The following is a 19,174-nucleotide window of genomic DNA, read 5'->3' as shown; positions in this document are numbered from 1 at the left end:
AAAAAAAAGAAAGAAGCCAGACATCTTATACTGATGAAGGTCTCTTTTTTTGAGGTTAAATATAGTTGGTTGCAGTTTATTAACTTAATAGGGCTAAAACAAGTCAGCAAGGAACATTTTATTTCCCTTGGTGTTTGCTCCTAAGGAAGGGGAACACATGTAGTCTATTGCAAGGGAAATGTCCTCCATGTAAGTTTGGGGTTGGAAGGCTTTTGAAACTCTTTCAGTCAGTCTTTTTGACCCTCACTCAATATCAGCTGATAGAGATCTGTCTGAAATTTCCTCACGTTGAAGCTCCTGGTGGTGTAAAGGCTCCTGCTGGCCTGTGTGACATTGGGATGCTGCCTGCAGCGTGTGCGCGTCACGGTGTGAGAGCTGCGGCTGCGGCAGCGGCGTGCATGCTCCTGACGTTCTGGTTCTCTGCGCTCACAGCCACTGTGGGGCTAGTGCAAGTGCCCACTTCCTTTCTCTTCAGGAGTGCATGGCCTTTTGAGACTTCATCCCTGCTCTGTCATGCCTGCTTTCCTCATCCTGGCAGCATTCCCTTCCCTTAACCTGCTTCTCTTCTGTGAAACTCCCAGCCCTGCCTCCTGTATTTGCAGATGGTGGTTTTTAAACTGACTCGGGGCAGTCATCAGTTCCAGGAGGCTGAAACAGCAGGTTGAGCATGGAGTGAACTAGGGCATAAGGCTGACAATGGCAGGATTGTTCAGGGGAAGAGTAGAGGAGATGTAGGAAGACAGGGAAATTTATGCAATGTCTGGGGGAGCATCTCACTTTTGTAAGTGTGATGCCCCTGTTTATAACTTGCAGGGTCTGATTTGACCTGTTTCTTTCCTGAAGTGACTTATTTTAAAGGATTTGTCTTTGAAATTAAATTTTAAAATATTAAAACCGAGCTATTCAGTTATCTGATATTTTCATGTTAGAAGATTTTCTTTTGGTGTGTGATTATTCTGAGGATATTGCTTACAGATGTATCCAAGAAGACAAGTTAAATTTATATTAATTTCCCTTGTATATTTGTTCTTAAAACATTCAGGCAACTTTTCTTACTCTCTGGCTTTCAAGGCAGCATTTTCAGGCCTGCAGGTTTTCAGACTACAAAAGCCACCTTGTTAAATTGTGGAGGTTTTTAAAAGACCTTTTGTATTTAAATTAACAGCCAAAAAGCTTTGAAGCACCTTCTGAAGTGTAAGACCCTTATCAGATATTTTGCTGATCATATATGTTAGATTTCCATTTTTCTGCAGATAGGGAAGGTCAAGAAGCACCATAATGATGTTGTTGTGAGCTTATGTTCTCTTGTCCCTGTCATGCACTGACAGGTGATTCATTCTCTGGTGAGAATTTAAGGAGAGGAAGTTCATTGTCCGTGTGGTCTGGGTGCTTGAGCAGCAGAACCAGTGCTGTGATAAAGATTTACTGAATCATCATTTCACATTAAAGGACTCTGGAAGAGAATGTTTTCCTGAGCTTAGGGGGTTGGTGTCTCAGACTTCAGCCCAAAATGGCACTAATCTCATGAGGATCTCAGTTTGGTCCTGCTCTGAGCTTCAGGGTGCTCAGGTTAATCAGTGTTCAGTGAGGAGCAGGATGGCTGCTTTTGGCCAAGGTGTAATTTATTTTTTCAATCGTTTTTGTTTAGAAAGGTTTATGATGCAGTCTTTCCTAGTGAACCTCAGGGTCTGAGTTGAGTTATTATGTTATTGTTGCTAATATTAAAAGATTTGTTTCAGAACTGCCATCTAAAAATTACAAAACTTGCCTTGTTGCTGCTTAAATGCTTTCCTCTTACACTGGTATTTCCTTCCTTCCTTTCTTCCCTTTTTCCTCTTCCTCCCCCCTTCCTGTTTTCCCATCTTCCTGCCTTCCCTCTGTCTGTGTGTCTCTCTCTCAGATCTGAAAGATTTTCAGAACAATAAGCATAGATACTTGCTAGCCTCCGAGAATCAACGTCCTGGCAATTTTTCCACAGCCTCCATGGGGTCCCTCACTGCATCTCCATCCTCCTGCTCTCTCAGTAGTCAGGTGGGCTTAACATCTGTGTCCAGTATACAGGAAAGAATCATGTCAACACCAGGAGGAGAAGAGGCCATTGAACGTTTGAAGGTGGGTGTTAAGGAGGCTAAAGAGTCGTGGACTGGGAGGATTTCTTTTCATAAATGTCTCCTGTGTCTGCAGAAATTGTGTGAAACCCACTTGCACTGTAAAGAGGGCACTTAACTGCAGTGGGCTGGAAACTGGGTTCATGCACAGCCTTTCTTGTTAAGATGATTTAGGTTTAATTGCAGCCTGGAGCTACAATTAAGTTATAAATTAAATTCTTGATTCTTATTTACGGGTCATCTGATGCAGTTGTAGTTATGGAAAATTTGATCATAAGTGTAGACTTAGAGGCCTGGTCAGCTCTAGTGTGAGCCAAGTCTGACTTGCAAATGCACTCAGCTGTCAGAAAACCAAATTACCCCGAAGTTGAAAAAAAGGAGGAAGAATAATCCTGCCACTGTTGTCTTCGCCCAGCCCCCAGAGATTAAAATGTGAAGCACAGAATAGCATGTTTGGGCCAGACAAAGGCAGCCTTGTCCCAGTGCTGCACAGAATTAAACCACAGCAAAGTGCACCACAGTGAAGTATTTCTTGATTTTTATGCAAGCCCCCCCAATGTCCATGGGTGGAGGAATGGGGAGAGTTGGCTGTGTTGAGTCTCTGCAACATTCTCATGTTTGCCATCAGACACTGCCACAGGGCTGAGCACACTCTGCATTTCCCTTTCCTATTGGAAACCCTCTGTTGCCATGGCAGTAACAGTGTGGTCTCTGCATTTCCTTGGCATTCAGCTACTGAATCATGTCTGTAAATCAAATTTTTTTTAAAAAAAGGAAAATGAGTTTAGTGGTTCAAAATAAAGTGACTGTGGTTAGATATGAAGTCATCTTTTCTCCTCAGCTTGCCTTCAGGACTTCCTACCCTTTTAAGGGAAATAAGTAAGAGTTTTAAGGTGCTAAGAATGCTTTTTACATGTGAAATTAATTTGAGGCCTAAACAGAGCACAGACTTCAATTGCTTTGTGTATGTGAAGAACTTTGGAAAGAATTGTAAAACATCTTTTGATATTTTCACACAGGAGTCTGAGAAGATCATTGCAGAGCTGAATGAAACATGGGAAGAGAAACTGAGGAAAACAGAGGCCATTAGGATGGAAAGGTCAGGAATGGAAAGTGCTGCAGTATGGATGGTCTCTGGAGAGTGGAAAATGGAGAAGGTTACCCTGTTCAAAGCAGTGGAGAATGGTGCTAGGGATGGTTCTGCTGGCCCTTGTGTTAGAGGTAGAACAGCAGGGCAATGCTGGGGGAAGTCCTGCTCTTTCCTGGCTCTGTCACAGTTAAAGTTGCTGTTCACAGTTAAAGTTGCTGTTCCATAGGCCACTCTTGGACTAAAAGTTTACCAACTTGCCCTGCTGTGCTCTGAGGTGGTTACAGTCCTGGGTAGGCTGGTTCAAAGTCTAATCCAGTAATTACCTGGCTTTCATTAGACCTTAGTTGTCTCAGAAGCCTAAAATGGGGGCAATATCTTGTTCTTCTCAATCAGGGAGGCATTGTTGGCAGAAATGGGCGTTGCCATTCGGGAAGATGGAGGAACACTGGGAGTCTTCTCACCCAAAAAGGTAAAGGAAATTGTTAACTCTTGCATGTTTCCAAAAGCTCATTGACCTGGGAGGAGGGTGATAAGAGCTGAGCTGATTTGGATTTTCCTTTAGAAGATGCTGTGCTGCAAGGAGAAGCAGCTCCTTCTGTGTCTTGATTCAGTGGCACATCAGAAGGTGCCGTGTCTTAATTCTGTTGCCATTTTCTGCAGTAGCTGTGTGTGACCTTTGTGTGCTCTACCTGTTCTTCTTTGAGGAGATTTAAGGCTTGTTTAGGTGCTCCTCCTTGAATTTTTTGTTAATCCTTCTTCCCCTTGGAAAAAAGGATAGTGATCTAATGAACCAGTGAACACAGGGGATGCAGGGGAATATTTAATTCAATACTTGCCATTAGTTCTATTTTCTGAAATCAGAAAGAAACAGAACTGTGCAGGAAAAGGGCATAAATCAGTGCTGTAAGTGTAAAATAATTAGGTTAGCAAAGAACCTGTCTCTGCAGGTAAAGCAGAATTATAAAAGAAGTACAAGGAAAAAAACTTACTTTCTTTTATCTTAAAAATCTTTGAACAAGCAGCATGGGAAATATTTTAGTGTGCAAGTGTGTAGTAAACTTGATCTGGGGTTAAGCAGGGACCTCTTCAGAGGCACTGCACAGAAATGCAGAGCCCCAGAATTGGTTAAAATGTTTAATCCTTCACTTAGAATAGTGTTAGTCTGCAATGCTTGGAGTTGGTAGAACTCCACCTTGCTTTTAGCAGCTACTCCAGGAGTGCCTGGGGTTTGTAAAGAGGCAGATTCATTGAGTGTTCTTTACATTTCTTCTTCTTACGTTATGGATCCTCATCTCCTTTTAGATTTTTCCTCAGAGGCCATCAGCTCTTTTTGATGATTCTTTTGGTGCATTTTCAGCTGATCAGGTTTGTGTATAAATGCCACCTGGATAAAGTAGATGCTTGGGTAATAGATAGTATTTATTTTTACCTCTGTAGGATTTATTAGGAGAAGTGAAACTCCCAACCCAGTCCTGTCTGCTTCTGTTCCTTGCTGTCCTTGCAGTTCATGAGCTGTCCCCTAGTAACTGTGCTGGTTGTGAAAATGTAGGAGATGAGAGCTTAGCTAGAAAATGTGAAGTGCTCTGTACAAAGACTTTACCCTTCTGAGGCACCAGTGTGGATCTCATCATATGCAAAGAGTCAACAGCTGCGTGTGCCAGCATCATCTCTCAAGCTGTGGAGCTTTATTTCTTACAAAGTATTCAAGTTGTAGTGGTGTTACAGCAGATGACTGTGTCTGGGATTTGGTTTCTCTCCATTTCTCTCTTGACTGAAGAGCTTTGAAGAGCTCCAAGTGCTGATTTGTGCAGTGAACAGCAGTGGCAGCGTGGAACATCTTCAGCTGCAGCTTTGGGTCACCCCTGGATTTTTAGGGGTGAAAATGCTGTATTTTTTCTCCCCCTTTCTGTCCTTGTAATTAAATCTTCCATTGGGCAATTGACAATCAGAGACCTTCGTTCAAAAACAAATTCATCGTGACTGTCCAGTAATTTTTGAGCTTCTGTAAATATCATGCTGTTAAAAGCTCTCATAAGTAACTTTTTTGCATTTAAGATAAGTTGATGGAAATAGTGTTAATAAGGAATCTGAGCCAAATTTATTTATTCTTCCTAAATCTATTCTGTTTGAGGGTAACAAAGGGACAAGTGGCTTATTAACAGTTTTGTTTCTCTTTTATCATCCTTCTGCTTTACTTCTGTTTAACCATTTTTGCCTTTTCTTTTGTGCTTGTGCTTACTGCCATCTCACTGGCTAGATTTTCACACCAAGGCCTTGTGACTTGTTTGCTGATTCCAATGGGGTTTTTTCACCAAAGAAGGTTGGTTTAGTAACTGTAGTGGATTTAAATTTAGAAGACATTTAGATGAAGAGCTTCTTAGCTGTTGGTATCAGAGAGTACTGGTAGTTTTAGATTTTGTTTTGATTTTAACAGACTTTGCCAAATAAGCACCCGACCTGTGCCCAAGAAAAGTCAAAGTTGATTCCATATCAGTTTCCAAATTTCACTGAAGCAACATTTTCTGCTCTTGGACTTCTCTTATCAAAGTTTACAGAGACTTTATAAGGACTTCTTGTTCTCCAGCTGAAGCTTTTCTTCCTTCCATGGACTGATATTTTGGATAACTAAGCAATCTGTATTTCACTGGTACTTGGTGGTGCTTTGCAATACTTTAGGAGGTTGTGTTTGAAAAAATCCATTATGGAATAATCTCGATACACGTGGCAAAACTGCTGGATTAAAGCACACCCTCCAGAGCTGCAGGAAGGAGCCTGAAAGCAGAACCTCAGTTCTTAATTAACTTTTCCTTTTTGTTCTTTCAGACTCCTCATCTTGTAAATCTTAATGAAGATCCACTCATGTCTGAATGTCTGCTGTACTACATCAAAGATGGCATCACAAGGTGAGAGTTGGTGCTGACACACTCTGGAGTTGCCTTCTCTGCTTGCTTAAATCCCCAAGCTGGAGACACCGTGAGTTGAAATAATCCTGGTGCCTTGAGCTGTTCAAGTTGCAGCTACAAATGAAACATGAGATTGCTGTAGGTGGAAAAAAGTGCAGAAATGCAACTTCTTTTAAGTTGACTTGGTGTTTAAAGTAAAAACACCAACTAACAAAAAGTTACATGTGCAGTCACTCAGCTTTAAGAAATTGTTCTGGGCAGTAAAAGAAAGCATGACATCCCCTCTTAAGTTTGTAGTAAAACTTACTGGAAGGGCATGAGAGATTTTGATGGGTGCAGGATTGAAAACCATAGCAACTGGAATATGGCTGAATGTTAGCTTTATTGTTTAAATAAATTGTTATTCGTGCCAGTACACATTCAATGGGTTCTGCATTCACAGATATGAGATAAAATTGAATCGCCAGACTTCAAATTAAAAATTGATTTTGTTCCAAAATTTATTTTCAAAACAGCTGGAAGGAGAGAGGTGATCTTTATTTCTTTTTTTGAGCACCAAGCTGTGTTTGGTTGCTTAATTTGTATATTCCTGGGGAGCAAATGGAAGAGAGTACATGACAGGGGCTGGCATATGGTACTCTACTCTAAGGTGCATTAAGCCCACCAAGAGGAGTGTCCAAGTGTAGAGAATTCAGCAGAGAATGACAACTAGAATAGCCTGGGGCTTAAGAAGTCATTATAAGTATTGAGCCTAGCTCATTGGCATCAGAAATGTGTAAATTAATAAGTAGAGCAAGTTCATAAACATTAGGATTGGAAATTAAGTTGTCTGTACCCAGAATTGCTCAAACACTTGGGTTTGGAATGGACGTACATCTTTGTGCTCCAGGGGTGCAGCCAACCTCTCTGTCTGGATGCTGATGAAAGTGCTTGTGGCATCAAATTATTCAGCAGGAGCCTCCTGAGCCATTTGTGCTCCTTTGTTCGAGTGCAGAAGGCGATTGGTGGGAGGGATGGTCCCTGTCTGCCGGCTGGAACACAGCACTGAGGTTCTTGTTGGGCTCCCCCCACCTTGCATCCCTTTCTAAAAGGGAAGGGCTCCACAAGAGGGAAGGAATTGCATTAAACCCAGAGGCATTTCACAGTTCTCCAAGTGACATGCTTTAAGGGAGGGAAAGCTTTTCTTGTCATCCTGCAGTTCATGGCAGAGCAGGCAGGTTCTCTGCAGTGCACAATTCAGCGCTGCTCCCACCCTTTCCATTTGAAGGGTAATCTTACTAGCTCAGACTTTTCCTGGGTGTTTGTGGGCAGTGCTGTCCAGTGCAGAGCTGCAGGAGGTGTCTGGTTTGCTGTTGATGCCCCTCTGTTGGCTGCAGGGTTGGCCAGGCCGACGCGGAGCGGCGCCAGGACATCGTGCTGAGCGGGGCTCACATCAAGGAGGAGCACTGCGTCTTCCGCAGCGAGAGGAACAACAACGGCGAAGGTGAAGCTCTGCTCCTCCTCAGGCTCCCTGGCTGCCCAGGGAATCCCCTCATCTGGAAGTTTTCTGACCTCAAGAAAAGGATCAGTTTTGACTTGATTTCTTGAGTGTTAGGGAAAGAAAATCAAATTTGTTTAGGTGATAATAGCTTCAAATTGTAGGCTGCAGCCAGTGTAACAGTTAAATTCTGACCTGGTTAACTATAAACATGAAAAAAAAGTAGTTTCCAGCTGCAGTAGGTAGAGAAGTCAGTACTACTGATTTCCTCTTGGGTCGTTATTTTTAAGTAGCATGACATCCAGGGGTGAGTGACTTCTTTGGTGTTAGTATGAACATGGGCAGCAAATGAGAGGCCTCTGGGGCTTGCACACTTCTGTTCCTCTTCAGGACTCTCTAAAATCTCACTCATCAATGTTTTCTTTGTAGTTATTGTTACTTTGGAGCCTTGTGAACGATCAGAAACCTACGTGAATGGCAAGAGGGTTGTGCAGCCTGTGCAGTTGCGCTCAGGTAAGAAATGTTACCACAGATTTTTTTTTAGACTCTCTGTATGTGACATTGACATCATATGTGGGGAATGCTTGGTGCTGTTCAGGGGCAGTGTCACCTTTATCTTTTAAATAGAACTTGGTACCATCCTTCTGTCAGCTGCAGTTTTCTGTTCCTATTCCTAGGAAATCGTATCATCATGGGTAAAAATCATGTCTTCAGATTCAACCACCCAGAGCAAGCACGAGCAGAAAGAGAGAAGACACCATCAGCTGAGACTCCCTCAGAGCCAGTTGACTGGACATTTGCTCAGAGGGAGCTTCTGGAGAAGCAGGGCATTGACATGAAGCAAGAGATGGAGAAAAGGTAATAAAATAACTTAAAATTTTGACCTGAAAGAAGGAAGAGTCAGCAGTAGGTTACTGGGTTCACAGCATCTGTGCTACCTCTTGTGGAAGTTCAGAAAGCTTCCTCTTATGTTACTGTAGTGTTTCAGTGCTCCAGCTCCTTTGAAAATCACAGGCAAGCACTGGCCACTAATGCTGCAGAGCTTTTGGTAAAGGCTGAAAAGCAGCTTGCAGGGTTTCACTTCAGAAACCCTGAACAGCCAGAGAACAGTTCCTTTTAAGGACAATGCCTTCTACTCATGGAACTGTAATTCAGGAGACTGTGCATGTAGAGTAACACCAACAGGAAACTAATGACCTCTGACCACTTCTGTTCTTCTGTTCATCTTCAGATTACAAGAAATGGAGATCTTATATAAGAAAGAGAAGGAGGAAGCTGATCTCTTGTTGGAGCAGCAAAGACTGGTATGTGTCCTTGCTCCTGATTAACTGCCTTTGGCAAACAGTAATTCCTGTCCTTGCTTATCTGAAAGTTTAGGAAACCTGCTTGGGTTGTCTGCACAATGCAGTTCTCCCTTTGCTTTCAAATTCTTTGTGTCTCCAGTGAATTATTAGCAGTGTGAGTGAGCTCCTTCAGGTTAATTCGGAGATTGTGATTGACAGTAAAGAGGCTTTAATCAATTCTTGTTGGGATAGATCGGATTTCTTGCAAGTTAACCTGAAAGAAGGGCATTTTTGTGCTCTGTGTTTTTTGAAGTTCCTTTTCAGTAGTCTAAACAGCTACTCCTTGGGATGTTTGCCTTTATTTTTGTCTTGGATCACCAGAACATACTAATTTTGTGCTGCCAAAGAGATTTCTAGAACATTGATACACTAGGTTTAGTTTTTGAATGACGTCTGAAAATGTTGCTGCATTGTGCATGTTTTAACCCTTCTCCCTCCCCTGCATGGAGTTCCTCGTGAGGCTCTTGGTGGTGCACAAGCCAGTGGTGGGGATCTGAGTAGGGAGCAGTGTGTTAACTCATTCAGAGCACTGGGAGTTCCAGCACTCCACGTATTTGTCAAATAGGAAGTCTGATAAATTAAGTCTGATATAGGAAGACTTGGGTCTTCTCACAACAAATACCTCTGAAGTGCATTGCAAATAGAAATCCATGCAGTCTTCAAGCACCCTGTGAATTTGGAAAACAAGACCAAACCCAGGAATGAAGTCTAGATTTCCCTAAGAAACCTGAGTCTCCTGATCCTGCTTTAGCTGGTTGTCTTTAGCCAGAACACAAATGTAGTTGGGTCAGAATTCTGATAAAAATTTCAAACTCACGATTCATGTCTGTAGTATGAGATGGAGACTGTGGGGTAAATGCATGCTGGGCTTTGCACTGTAAAGCTCCTGCCCTTCTTCCCAAGCCAGAATGGAGCAAAGTACCATGGCTTCCATAGGAAGAAGCTACATAATTTTTTTTAATTCCTATTACACACTTAGAGACTTCTGCATCTCTAATTATTTCATCACAAGGGGCTCATTTCTTGGATGGAGTGGCTGTAGACTTTGACCAAGGCAACTATTAGTTCAGAAAAGAAGCTTAAATGTGACTAATATCATGTTTTATCTCTGGAATTTTATAGTTAAAATTTGGGTAGCAAAAATAATAGCACAGTAAAAATGTGAAAATAAAAATAGTTTGAGTATTGAGTAACTTTTGGCAACGTGTCAAATGAGATGCAAGTAATGGAATTCCCTCCCCTAAATTTTAGCTGACTGGCACAAGCTAAGCTATTGTATGAATTAAAGATGTGAAATTGGCTGTCTGGGAAGTTCATTCCAATAAGGCTGCATTTATAAAGTGTTGTGAAGGGAATTTATTTCCCCAAATACTTCAGATTAAGGGGAAATTCTTTAGAGAGTGGAGTGGTTAATATAATAAAGATGCTGGTTTCTTCAAGTTTGTTTTGTTCTTGCTGGTTTCGGTTAATGGACACAGGTGGACCCTACACTCCTCAGGAGTTCTTGAAGGACACCTGTCCTAGTTGTAAGGGATCATATCAAATGTGATCCTTGGTCAGGGAGCAGTGCCCTGCTTATCACAGTGCTCCATAGGAATATTTCAGGTGACAGCAGAGCTTGCTGACACAGCCATGATTTCTGTGTTGCTGTGTGCAGAGCCTGGGGTGGACAGGATTAGTGCATCCCTGCAGCCATAGCTGAATAAAGAGTGGGAAATCTGGGAGTGCATTTCAGCTTGTGTGCCTTGAAAGTGTTTACATGGCTGCCACAGCCAGCTGCAGTAACAGGTTCTCTAACTTACTGCTGTGTAAGACTGATACTGAGATATAAATATTCTTGTCTAAACTGGAGTATAACCCCAGATGTAAGAAGCCAGTTAATCCTGTTTACCAGATTGTTTTGTATTTATGTTGAGATTCCAACCAGTCTGGATGTTCATTTGTTAGATGTGCTGTACAAAAAAATAAACAATAGCTCTTGTCCCTCAAAATTGCCATCTAAAATACCTTTGACTTGCTAGTATTACTAGGGAGTTGAAGTAGTTGTTCTCCATTTTACAAATTGATTGTGAAAATGTGTGTAATAGAGCTAAAGTGGTCATAATGCCTCTGCAGTGGCCAGTTGATATTGGAATTTTGATTATAGCTTCACTAATTGGTCTGGTAACCTCTGAGTGCACAGGGCCATGACTCAGTGTCTCTTCATCATCTTTTGACATGAAGACATGCTTTACCCATAAGTAGTTCTATGGCAGTTTTGTAACTCTCAGAGTCCTGTGGAACTTGTGACTTAATGTTGGAGTAGTTCACATTTTACCTTCCTGGTTGTATCCCTGAGTGGCCCAGCTACACTGGGGCTTCCTCCAGGGAAACCTTGGTTTCCACTGCAGTTTGCCAGATGCTGTTTCCTTTGGCCACAACTTTTGTCAGCTGTAAACTCACACAGAGTTTCTAAACCAGTGTTTTGCTTACATTTTGACCTAAACTAGAAGTCGGTTCTCTAGTACTGTTCTTAAAACTACATCAAGTCACAAGAAGCTCAATAATGTGAATCTGGTGCTGGCTCAATGACCTGGGTTTCCTTTGGTTTTAGAGTAAGTGTCTGTTACTGTTCCTGGTTTCTCATCTGTTCCAAATCTCCATGTGGAATACAGGGATGTTAGTTAGAGCTGCATTAGACACTGAGAGCTGCGTTGAAGGTGTTTGGATCACAGTAATACACAGGACTTCTTGCTTGTTAAAGAGATGTCTTAACCAGCCTTTAAAGAAAAGTGGTCTGTTTTAATTCCTGGTTGCAGTAAGCAATGATGGATATCCTTAACTTGGGGTGGCAGTTTATCTGAACAGACATTCCTAGCATATGGAAACCTGAGGCACTGCTCATTAAAAATCATTTAGCAAAAGGTGGAAAACTTGTAATGAAGAAGCAAAGCGCATAATGGTTAGCAAGTGTGTGGAAGCTCCAGGCTCTAGGTTTTGAAAAGAAGACAAATCAAGGATATCAAGTAGAAAATTTGTATTAAAACAATTAAAACCAGAAAGTCATTACTCTGCATTCTGCTGAAACTCATTCTTCGGACAGACAAGACTGATAATGGTTTTTTTTCTTTAAACTAAGCAACAAGGTACCAAATGGAAAAAAAAAGTCAAACAAACAAACCACAACCCAGCTCTGAAACTCTGATTCTGGATATCCTTCTAGCTTGTAGCAAGTCTTGGAGTATGAACCACTGTCTTCGTCTGTCATAGTGGCACTTACAGTCCTTTTAACATTGAACCTTTCGGCTGCTTCTGTTTCATTTTTTCTTATCGTCTAACACTTCTCTGGCTGCTGTTGTAGTGAAATGGATTCTAAACTTGAGCATCCCTGCAACCACGTGCAACGTTACTAACCAGTGTTAACCCGACTTACTCTGGCTGCTCATGACATCTTCTATGGCTGTTGTGCTCACCTTCCTGGGGAGGATTTGCTGAAAGAAGCAACAGCAGTCACCAAGGCAAATGTGTGTGGTGGGGATTTGCATGTCTTTGTAGCATGTGTGAAGTGCAGTTTACACTTGGTCCTAAGATTTAAAACCAGGAACTTGGTTTTAGTCGGTCTATTTAAAGACTTTGGAAGGGTTTGGGAGGGAAGAGTTCAGATTATCAGCTATTATGAGATGACAAGACTTAAATATAATGTTAATCTTTATTTAGTGAAGAGCTCCAATTTTGACAGGCCATGACTCTTGAAGATGCATTTTAATGCCCTAACACTCAGTCTTCAGGGACCTCCTTATCACTTGTTCTATTTTGATTTTTGATTTAGTTTTCTTTGCCTGCTACTTCTTGTTTAGCTTTTCCATTTTCTTACAATTTTAATTTTGGTTATTTTGGGGCCACTTCTTGATTTTTGTTTTTCCAAAGGATGCAGACTCTGATAGTGGGGATGATTCGGACAAGAGATCGTGTGAGGAGAGTTGGAGACTGATCACTTCCCTGAGAGAGAAGCTGCCCCCCAGCAAGCTCCAAACCATTGTAAAAAAGTGTGGCCTCCCCAGCAGTGGGAAGAAACGAGAACCTATTAAAATGTACCAGATACCCCAACGGCGACGCCTTAGCAAAGACTCCAAATGGGTCACCATCTCAGACCTAAAGATTCAGGCTGTGAAGGAGATATGCTATGAGGTAGCGCTCAATGACTTCAGGCACAGTAGGCAGGAGATTGAGGCTCTGGCCATTGTTAAAATGAAAGAGCTTTGTGCCATGTATGGGAAAAAAGACCCAAATGAGCGCGAATCGTGGCGAGCTGTCGCTCGGGATGTCTGGGATACAGTGGGAGTTGGAGATGAAAAGATTGAAGATGTAATGGCCAATGGTAAAGGAATAACTGATGTGGATGACCTAAAGGTGCACATAGACAAATTGGAAGATATTCTGCAAGAAGTGAAGAAGCAGAACAACATGAAGGATGAAGAGATCAAAGTTCTCAGAAATAAAATGCTAAAAATGGAGAAGGTTTTACCCCTGATAGGGTCTCCAGACAAAGCTCAGTCAACTGTAGCTAATGCTAAGTCTGCGAACTCTGCCAGTGCAGTGGATGCGGATAAGAAGCCCACAGATGAGGCAAAGAGAAGCGAGAATGACGATCTTGCTAAGGAGGAGCGTGTGTCTCAGTTAATGGCAGGTGATCCAGCTTTCAGACGCGGGCGTTTGCGTTGGATGAGGCAAGAACAGATTCGGTTTAAAAATCTGCAGCAGCAGGAGATAGCAAAACAGCTTCGTCGACAGAATATGCCTCACCGGTTTATTCCACCTGAAAATCGCAAACCCCGGTTTCCTTTCAAAAGCAATCCCAAACACAGGAACTCGTGGAGTCCAGGCACCCACATCATTATCACCGAGGATGAAGTTATTGAGGTCAGAATTCCGAAAGAAGACGATAAGAACAAAGATGAAGGCAAAGAGAAAGAAAGCAAAGCCGCTTCTAAAGATCCGCAGCAGCTGTGGAATCTTTACGGGCCACAGAGGAGCCAGGATAACATCCAGGTGAACCGGCAGCAGCTGGGCCCGCCGCCTCAGCCCGGCAGCCAGCAGCAGCCGCAGCTGCGCTGGAGGAGCAACTCCCTCAACAGCGGCTCGCAGAAGGGGCTGCGGCGCCAGGCCTCGGGCTCCTCCGAGGCGCTGCACGGCGCGGAGCCGCCGCACAGCGCGGAGCCGCAGGGCTTCCAGCAGAAACGCCACCTGCACCAGCATCGCCAGCCCTACGGCGGCCCCGGGGCCGAGGGCAGCGCCCCGAAACACACGGACCGGCCCGGCCAGCACGGCCCGTTCGTGACGCCCCCGCGCATGAGGCGCCAGTTCTCGGCCCCCAACCTGAAAGCGGGCAGGGAAACCGCGGTATGAGCAGGGCCCGGGCAGGCCGGGCCCGCCTGCCCCGGCTCGGGCCCGCGGCTCGGCTCGGGCCGGGCACAGCCCGACAGCCCCAGCACAAGCGCCGGGCTCCGGCCCCGCGGCCCGGGCACTTTGCATGAGACTTTCCTTGCAGTTTTAACAGCATCCCCTGGAAGAATATTCTGAAAAATTGTAAGAACTTTTTTCATAGACTAGAAGAGTCGGAGGGAGGGAGGTGGCGGGGAGAACTTCCCTCTAGCTCATTTACCGAGTTTTTTTTTTTTGTGTGTGTGTGTGTCTTGAAGTATTTTTCTAATGCTGAAAATATTGTCTGGAACTTACCAAGTGCTACCTTCCTCCTGTGTTTTATGTAGACAATCAAAAGAGGAGTTTAGTTTCTAGCATTGAATGTTTCTTGTGACCTTTTTCTTAGCAATAAGGAAACTGACCATCTGTTTATAAATGGATCTGGTTCTTCAGAACAATATTTTCCACTCTTAACTCAATTTTTAATAGCAATAATAATCCATAAACCAAAAGTTGTTGGCTTTTTTATAAAGAAATTAAGAAGAGATATTGGGTCACGCTCCCTGAGTAGATGTCTCTTCTCCTTCTGCTTAAGTTCATAAATATTGGTATGAAATTGCTGTGACAGTTAAACCAGCCTGAATGGAATTTTATGTCAGAATATATATATAATGCTGAAGCAATTATTTGGAAACAAGCTTTTTCTAATTCCCATTGTATCTCTAAATATAATAGGTTTTAATTATTATACTGAGACTGTGGAAAGGAACTAGGATTTTTCAACACTCTGGTGCACTCAAAAAGCTAATTCTTTTATTTTATGTTTTCAGCTTTCTCAGGCATGAGTCTGGGAGATGTTCTTGAAATAGTTATTCTTAGGAAGATTTATAAATCACTACTTTTGGATGAATTCTCCTGTGAGATGGGAGAATTGAACTGTTTCATCTTTATGATACCTCATGTTAGTGCCTCTGGTCTTGGATTAAACTAGAATTCAAGACTCATTTAATAAAGGAGAAGGTTGCTTTGAGGAGAAAATAAGATGAGTTTTCCTTCTCCCCACACTCAAAACGCGAGTTGAAATCTTTCATGTCTGTTTTGCTCGGAAGGGGTTTGCACTTGCAGGTAATTTGCCATAACACAAAGGCTTGCCATTCCTGCTTCAGATTGTTCCAAGCAAATTACTGGAGAACTAGTGATTGAGGAATAGGCTTTGAGGTTTTGTTGCAGTTGGAGAGTCCCAGCCTGAATGATGCTGGGTTATTTTCTGAGTTTCCAAAAGTGCAAGACAAAGTTGCTCTTACTTTGGAAAATCTGTGGCCTTAACTGTAAGCCAATAGAAATATTTGAGGACTTATTTTGCTTTTAAATTTAACTTGAATAAAATTTTAAAAACAAAATTGGACGCTCTACCACATTTGGTAAGGTAGGTCCGCTTTGCAGTGTATTTGTGCTGTTTTGCACAAGTATCCTGAATTTACTTGAGGTTGCTTATTTTTTTATAAAATATAAGCCCTACTGGTAATTGTTACTTGTGTGTGGCTCAGCATAGCTGTAGGTGAGTGGCAAGTGTCTTAAGCTTATTTCCCATATTTTTTGTCCTATCCTACTTCTCCCCTGCCTCAGCTGGGCGTGTTGTAGGGGCTGTTGCAACACACGTGCTATTTACATATCAAGTAATCCAGTGTCAGCTCTTAATTCTCAGCACATGTATCACTGATGGGATGGTGGCCTCTGCTGAAGGAGATACAAAGTCAGTCCTCCAACTCCTAAAAGAACAAACTGGGAGTTTTCTTTATGGCAGGTTTAGTTCTGTGTCCAGATCTGGCTTTGTAACTTGCATTTGTCTCATGCTTTGGCCTACTTGAACAAAGGAAATAAAGCATTGCTTCCAAAAATGCCTTGATTCTTAAAGAACAGAAGGCTTGTAGATGAGCAATACTTTCTTTGAGCTTGAGTCCAAATTACAAAATGATGTTTGGGCTGCAAGTAATGTTTTGCTGTTGTTTTTATTTTAGAATCCTGTTTTAGTAGTGCATTGCACTTTGGTTTTGTGCATGTCAAGCATAACGAGTTCTTCTATATCCTCAGAAAGGCTTGGACTCTGTTGAGCATGCATGCTTGGGGAAAGGCTCTCAGTTCCCTAGGAGTACATAGGCAGCCACAGCAGCCTGCAGGGGGTGGGTGGTGGCAGAGACCAGAGCAGTCCCATCTCCTGGCTGTGTTCTGGGGGATTGTGCTGCCTGTATGGAATCACCATGGGATTGAGCACAGAGTCCTTCTGAGTCCATGCAACCACTGACACAAGACTAAAACTGCTGCTTGATCCTTAATGCTGAACACTAAAATGCTTGTGCCAACTTATTTCACTTTAAACTCAGAAAAGAACTCTGTAAATGCCTGGGTGGTGCTGGTGGGCAGTGGTTGCCATCAGTCTGTCTCACCCCACTGTTTTAGTGCAGCACTGGAAGAACAGCCCTGCTTGTTGTGCTGTATGATTTGACAAAGCAGAAAAAGGCAGTCAGTGTCAGAATGGAGCCCAGTCTGCTCCAAGGAAGCAGCTTTTTTCCTGGCTTTTAGGAGGATATTTAAGAATTTGATATGAATTGCAGTGCAGTGCTTCATCTGATAAGGGAAGCAGTGTGAGAACTGTGGATCTCCTTGCACTATTCAGAAATGCACACAGCTCTCACTCCAAATCCTGTGTTAATGGAGTTAATGAACAGTGAGACAGCTGCTTCCATTGATGCCTGTGTGAAAAGGCTTTCAGGGTGATGGAAATGTGGCATCCATGGTGGAAGTGCCCTTTTACTAAGTTCAGTTGCCTTTGCCAAGTGCTGCTGTGCCTTGGCAGCTGGCTTGGATCCACCTGTGCCTTTGGGATGGCTTCTCTAGGACTCCCTGGGACACTGGACTTGGGGGTGGCATTAAATGCACATCACTAATGCTCCTCACTCACACTGACTCCAACATCCTTCCTCAAGCAATCTGAATTTAGGGATCTGTCAAATTAGAGGATGCTGTTTTTATCAGTACATTCAGCATGGTTTCAGTATCTTCCTCACTGTGTCCTTTACATGTTGAAACTTGTTTTTTGTTGAAATTTTTCTTGGATACTTCCCATTAAATCTCTTCAGGAGCTGCCACATGAGAAATCTATGCTGTGTAACTATTTGTACTGTAAAGAAAGCAGTGAGCTGCCTTTAAACTAAATGGGATTTTCAGATCTGTCTGTTGTTTTGGATTGTCTTAAGAGCAAGTATCTGCCTTGTGAAAAGCAGAACTGGTTTGTATTGTAACAAGTGCTCTTTCAATAAACTATGAAATACTCTTGTAAGTGTCAGACTTGTATCAGTGAAACGGAGATGAAACTTGACTGCAGGCTTGTCCTGCTTTTATTTATCTTGGGGTTGGGCTTGTTCCAGCAGAGTTATAAAGGTTTCTTTAATTGTTCCTCAGTCTGATTCTTGTAAGTTCATCCACTCTGGTGTTTCTGCAGTTATGTGGAAAGCAGCAAAGCAGGCTTGTGTCCATCTCAGACAGCTTATTTAAATTCAATATAAAAGAAGAGAAGAGCTTTTTGTAGCACAAGGAACTATAAACCATTCCCATCTTCAGTGCTGTCCCATTGTACCATCCTGTGTGCTGTCTATCTAAATTCTGGAAAAAAACACAGAGCTGGCTGTTCTCCCTTCATTTGCTCATTGAAGGCAAAAGAAATGGACTTTTCTGTGCCCCTCAAATCCAGGGGAGACTCAGACATGGCAGTACCTGGGCAGACATCACATCTCAGTTGTTCTGCTTTAACTGCTCCAGTCTGGCCTTAAAAAGCTGTGTCCAGTTTGAGTGTATGGGGTGTGGGTTTGTTGGTGCGTTGGGGTCTTTTTTATATCCCCCAACCCCCCATTCCCTCTCCAGCTTTTCAGTTTCTCCAAAAGAATCTGGAAAGATTCTACTAAAGTGCTACTTGAAGAGCTTTCCATTTCTACAATTCAGCTGCTCAAAATGACGTTATTGACTTCAGACTACAGGAAAATAAAATATTTTGCCTTTCCCTGCAAGCGAGAGAAGCTTATTTGTGTCACTTTGCATCTCACCAGTTCTATCTCAGTTTCAAATGTAACAGCATTCATTATCTGCATGGAATGGGGGAAATAGATCAAAAAAGTGCCTTTCTGTTAAAAACATGGTTCAGGATTATGCTGGGCATTTCAGAAGAGCAGATAAGTCTGACACTTCATGAGAAGTTTCATGGAGCCTAGAATAGATTTTTGGTGAGTGTAAGAATTTCAGGATGAGTATCAAAAGAAAGGATGTGCATTTGTTTTGTTTGCAGTACTTACACTGCTGGGCTGAGGTTACTTCCTGTGGAAGTTAGTAGCCAACTTAGGGTGAGTGGAGCAAAAACAAATTAAGAAGGAGCATTTTAGCCAAATTAAATATTCAAGAAGAAATTAGACTCTATTTGGAAAGGAGATACGCCTTCAGATTCTTTCAGGTTCATGAGTAATATTTTCTGAAAATAGCATTAACAAATGGTAGCTGTGCCCTTAGAAAGTGCAGGATTTTGAATACCACGAATTCAAAATCCCTGAGAGCAAAAATGGAACTTCTTATGGCCTTCATATGATGGCTGCATTTTCATTTTCCAAAGCCTTCCTGGCTGAAGCTGACACCATCATATTGTGGATAAGTGATGCAGCTCTGTAGGTGGGATGAGAGGAAAATGTAAAACTTTTATTCTGTAGCTCTTGGACTTAAGAACCTATTATTACAAACTGGCATTGGAGAAGAATTTTAGGATGTGGAACTGTGGAAGAGAGAAGGTTGGAATACAAGATGAGTGCCCTCAA

At 42.5% G+C, this 19,174-nt stretch overlaps 1 protein-coding gene across 10 annotated transcripts in view; it reads left to right on the top strand.

The window, feature by feature from the left end:
- The window catches only part of KIF1B (kinesin family member 1B), a 78,053-nt gene that overhangs the window by 26,042 nt on the left and 32,837 nt on the right, over nt 1–19,174 (top strand). For 5 of the 10 annotated variants that reach the window (XM_071448891.1, XM_071448888.1, XM_071448890.1 and 2 more), the window contains 8 exons: nt 1,979–2,112; nt 3,128–3,207; nt 3,592–3,667; nt 6,022–6,101; nt 7,478–7,584; nt 8,008–8,091; nt 8,256–8,436; nt 8,810–8,882. In XM_071448891.1, coding sequence (XP_071304992.1) covers nt 1,979–2,112; nt 3,128–3,207; nt 3,592–3,667; nt 6,022–6,101; nt 7,478–7,584; nt 8,008–8,091; nt 8,256–8,436; nt 8,810–8,882 — 815 coding nt within the window. Of the gene's footprint in view, nt 1–1,900; nt 2,113–3,127; nt 3,208–3,591; nt 3,668–6,021; nt 6,102–7,477; nt 7,585–8,007; nt 8,092–8,255; nt 8,437–8,809; nt 8,883–12,827; nt 17,659–19,174 lie in introns of those variants that run through there. The other 5 variants (XM_071448884.1, XM_071448885.1, XM_071448889.1 and 2 more) reach the window with 2 other exon arrangements.

This window comes from Agelaius tricolor, unplaced genomic scaffold (genome assembly GCF_023055355.1).
Source record: "Agelaius tricolor isolate 1412-34295 unplaced genomic scaffold, bAgeTri1.0.p SCAF_28, whole genome shotgun sequence".
NCBI classification, from domain to species: domain Eukaryota; kingdom Metazoa; phylum Chordata; class Aves; order Passeriformes; family Icteridae; genus Agelaius; species Agelaius tricolor.
This window is presented reverse-complemented; position numbering and strand designations above follow the sequence as displayed.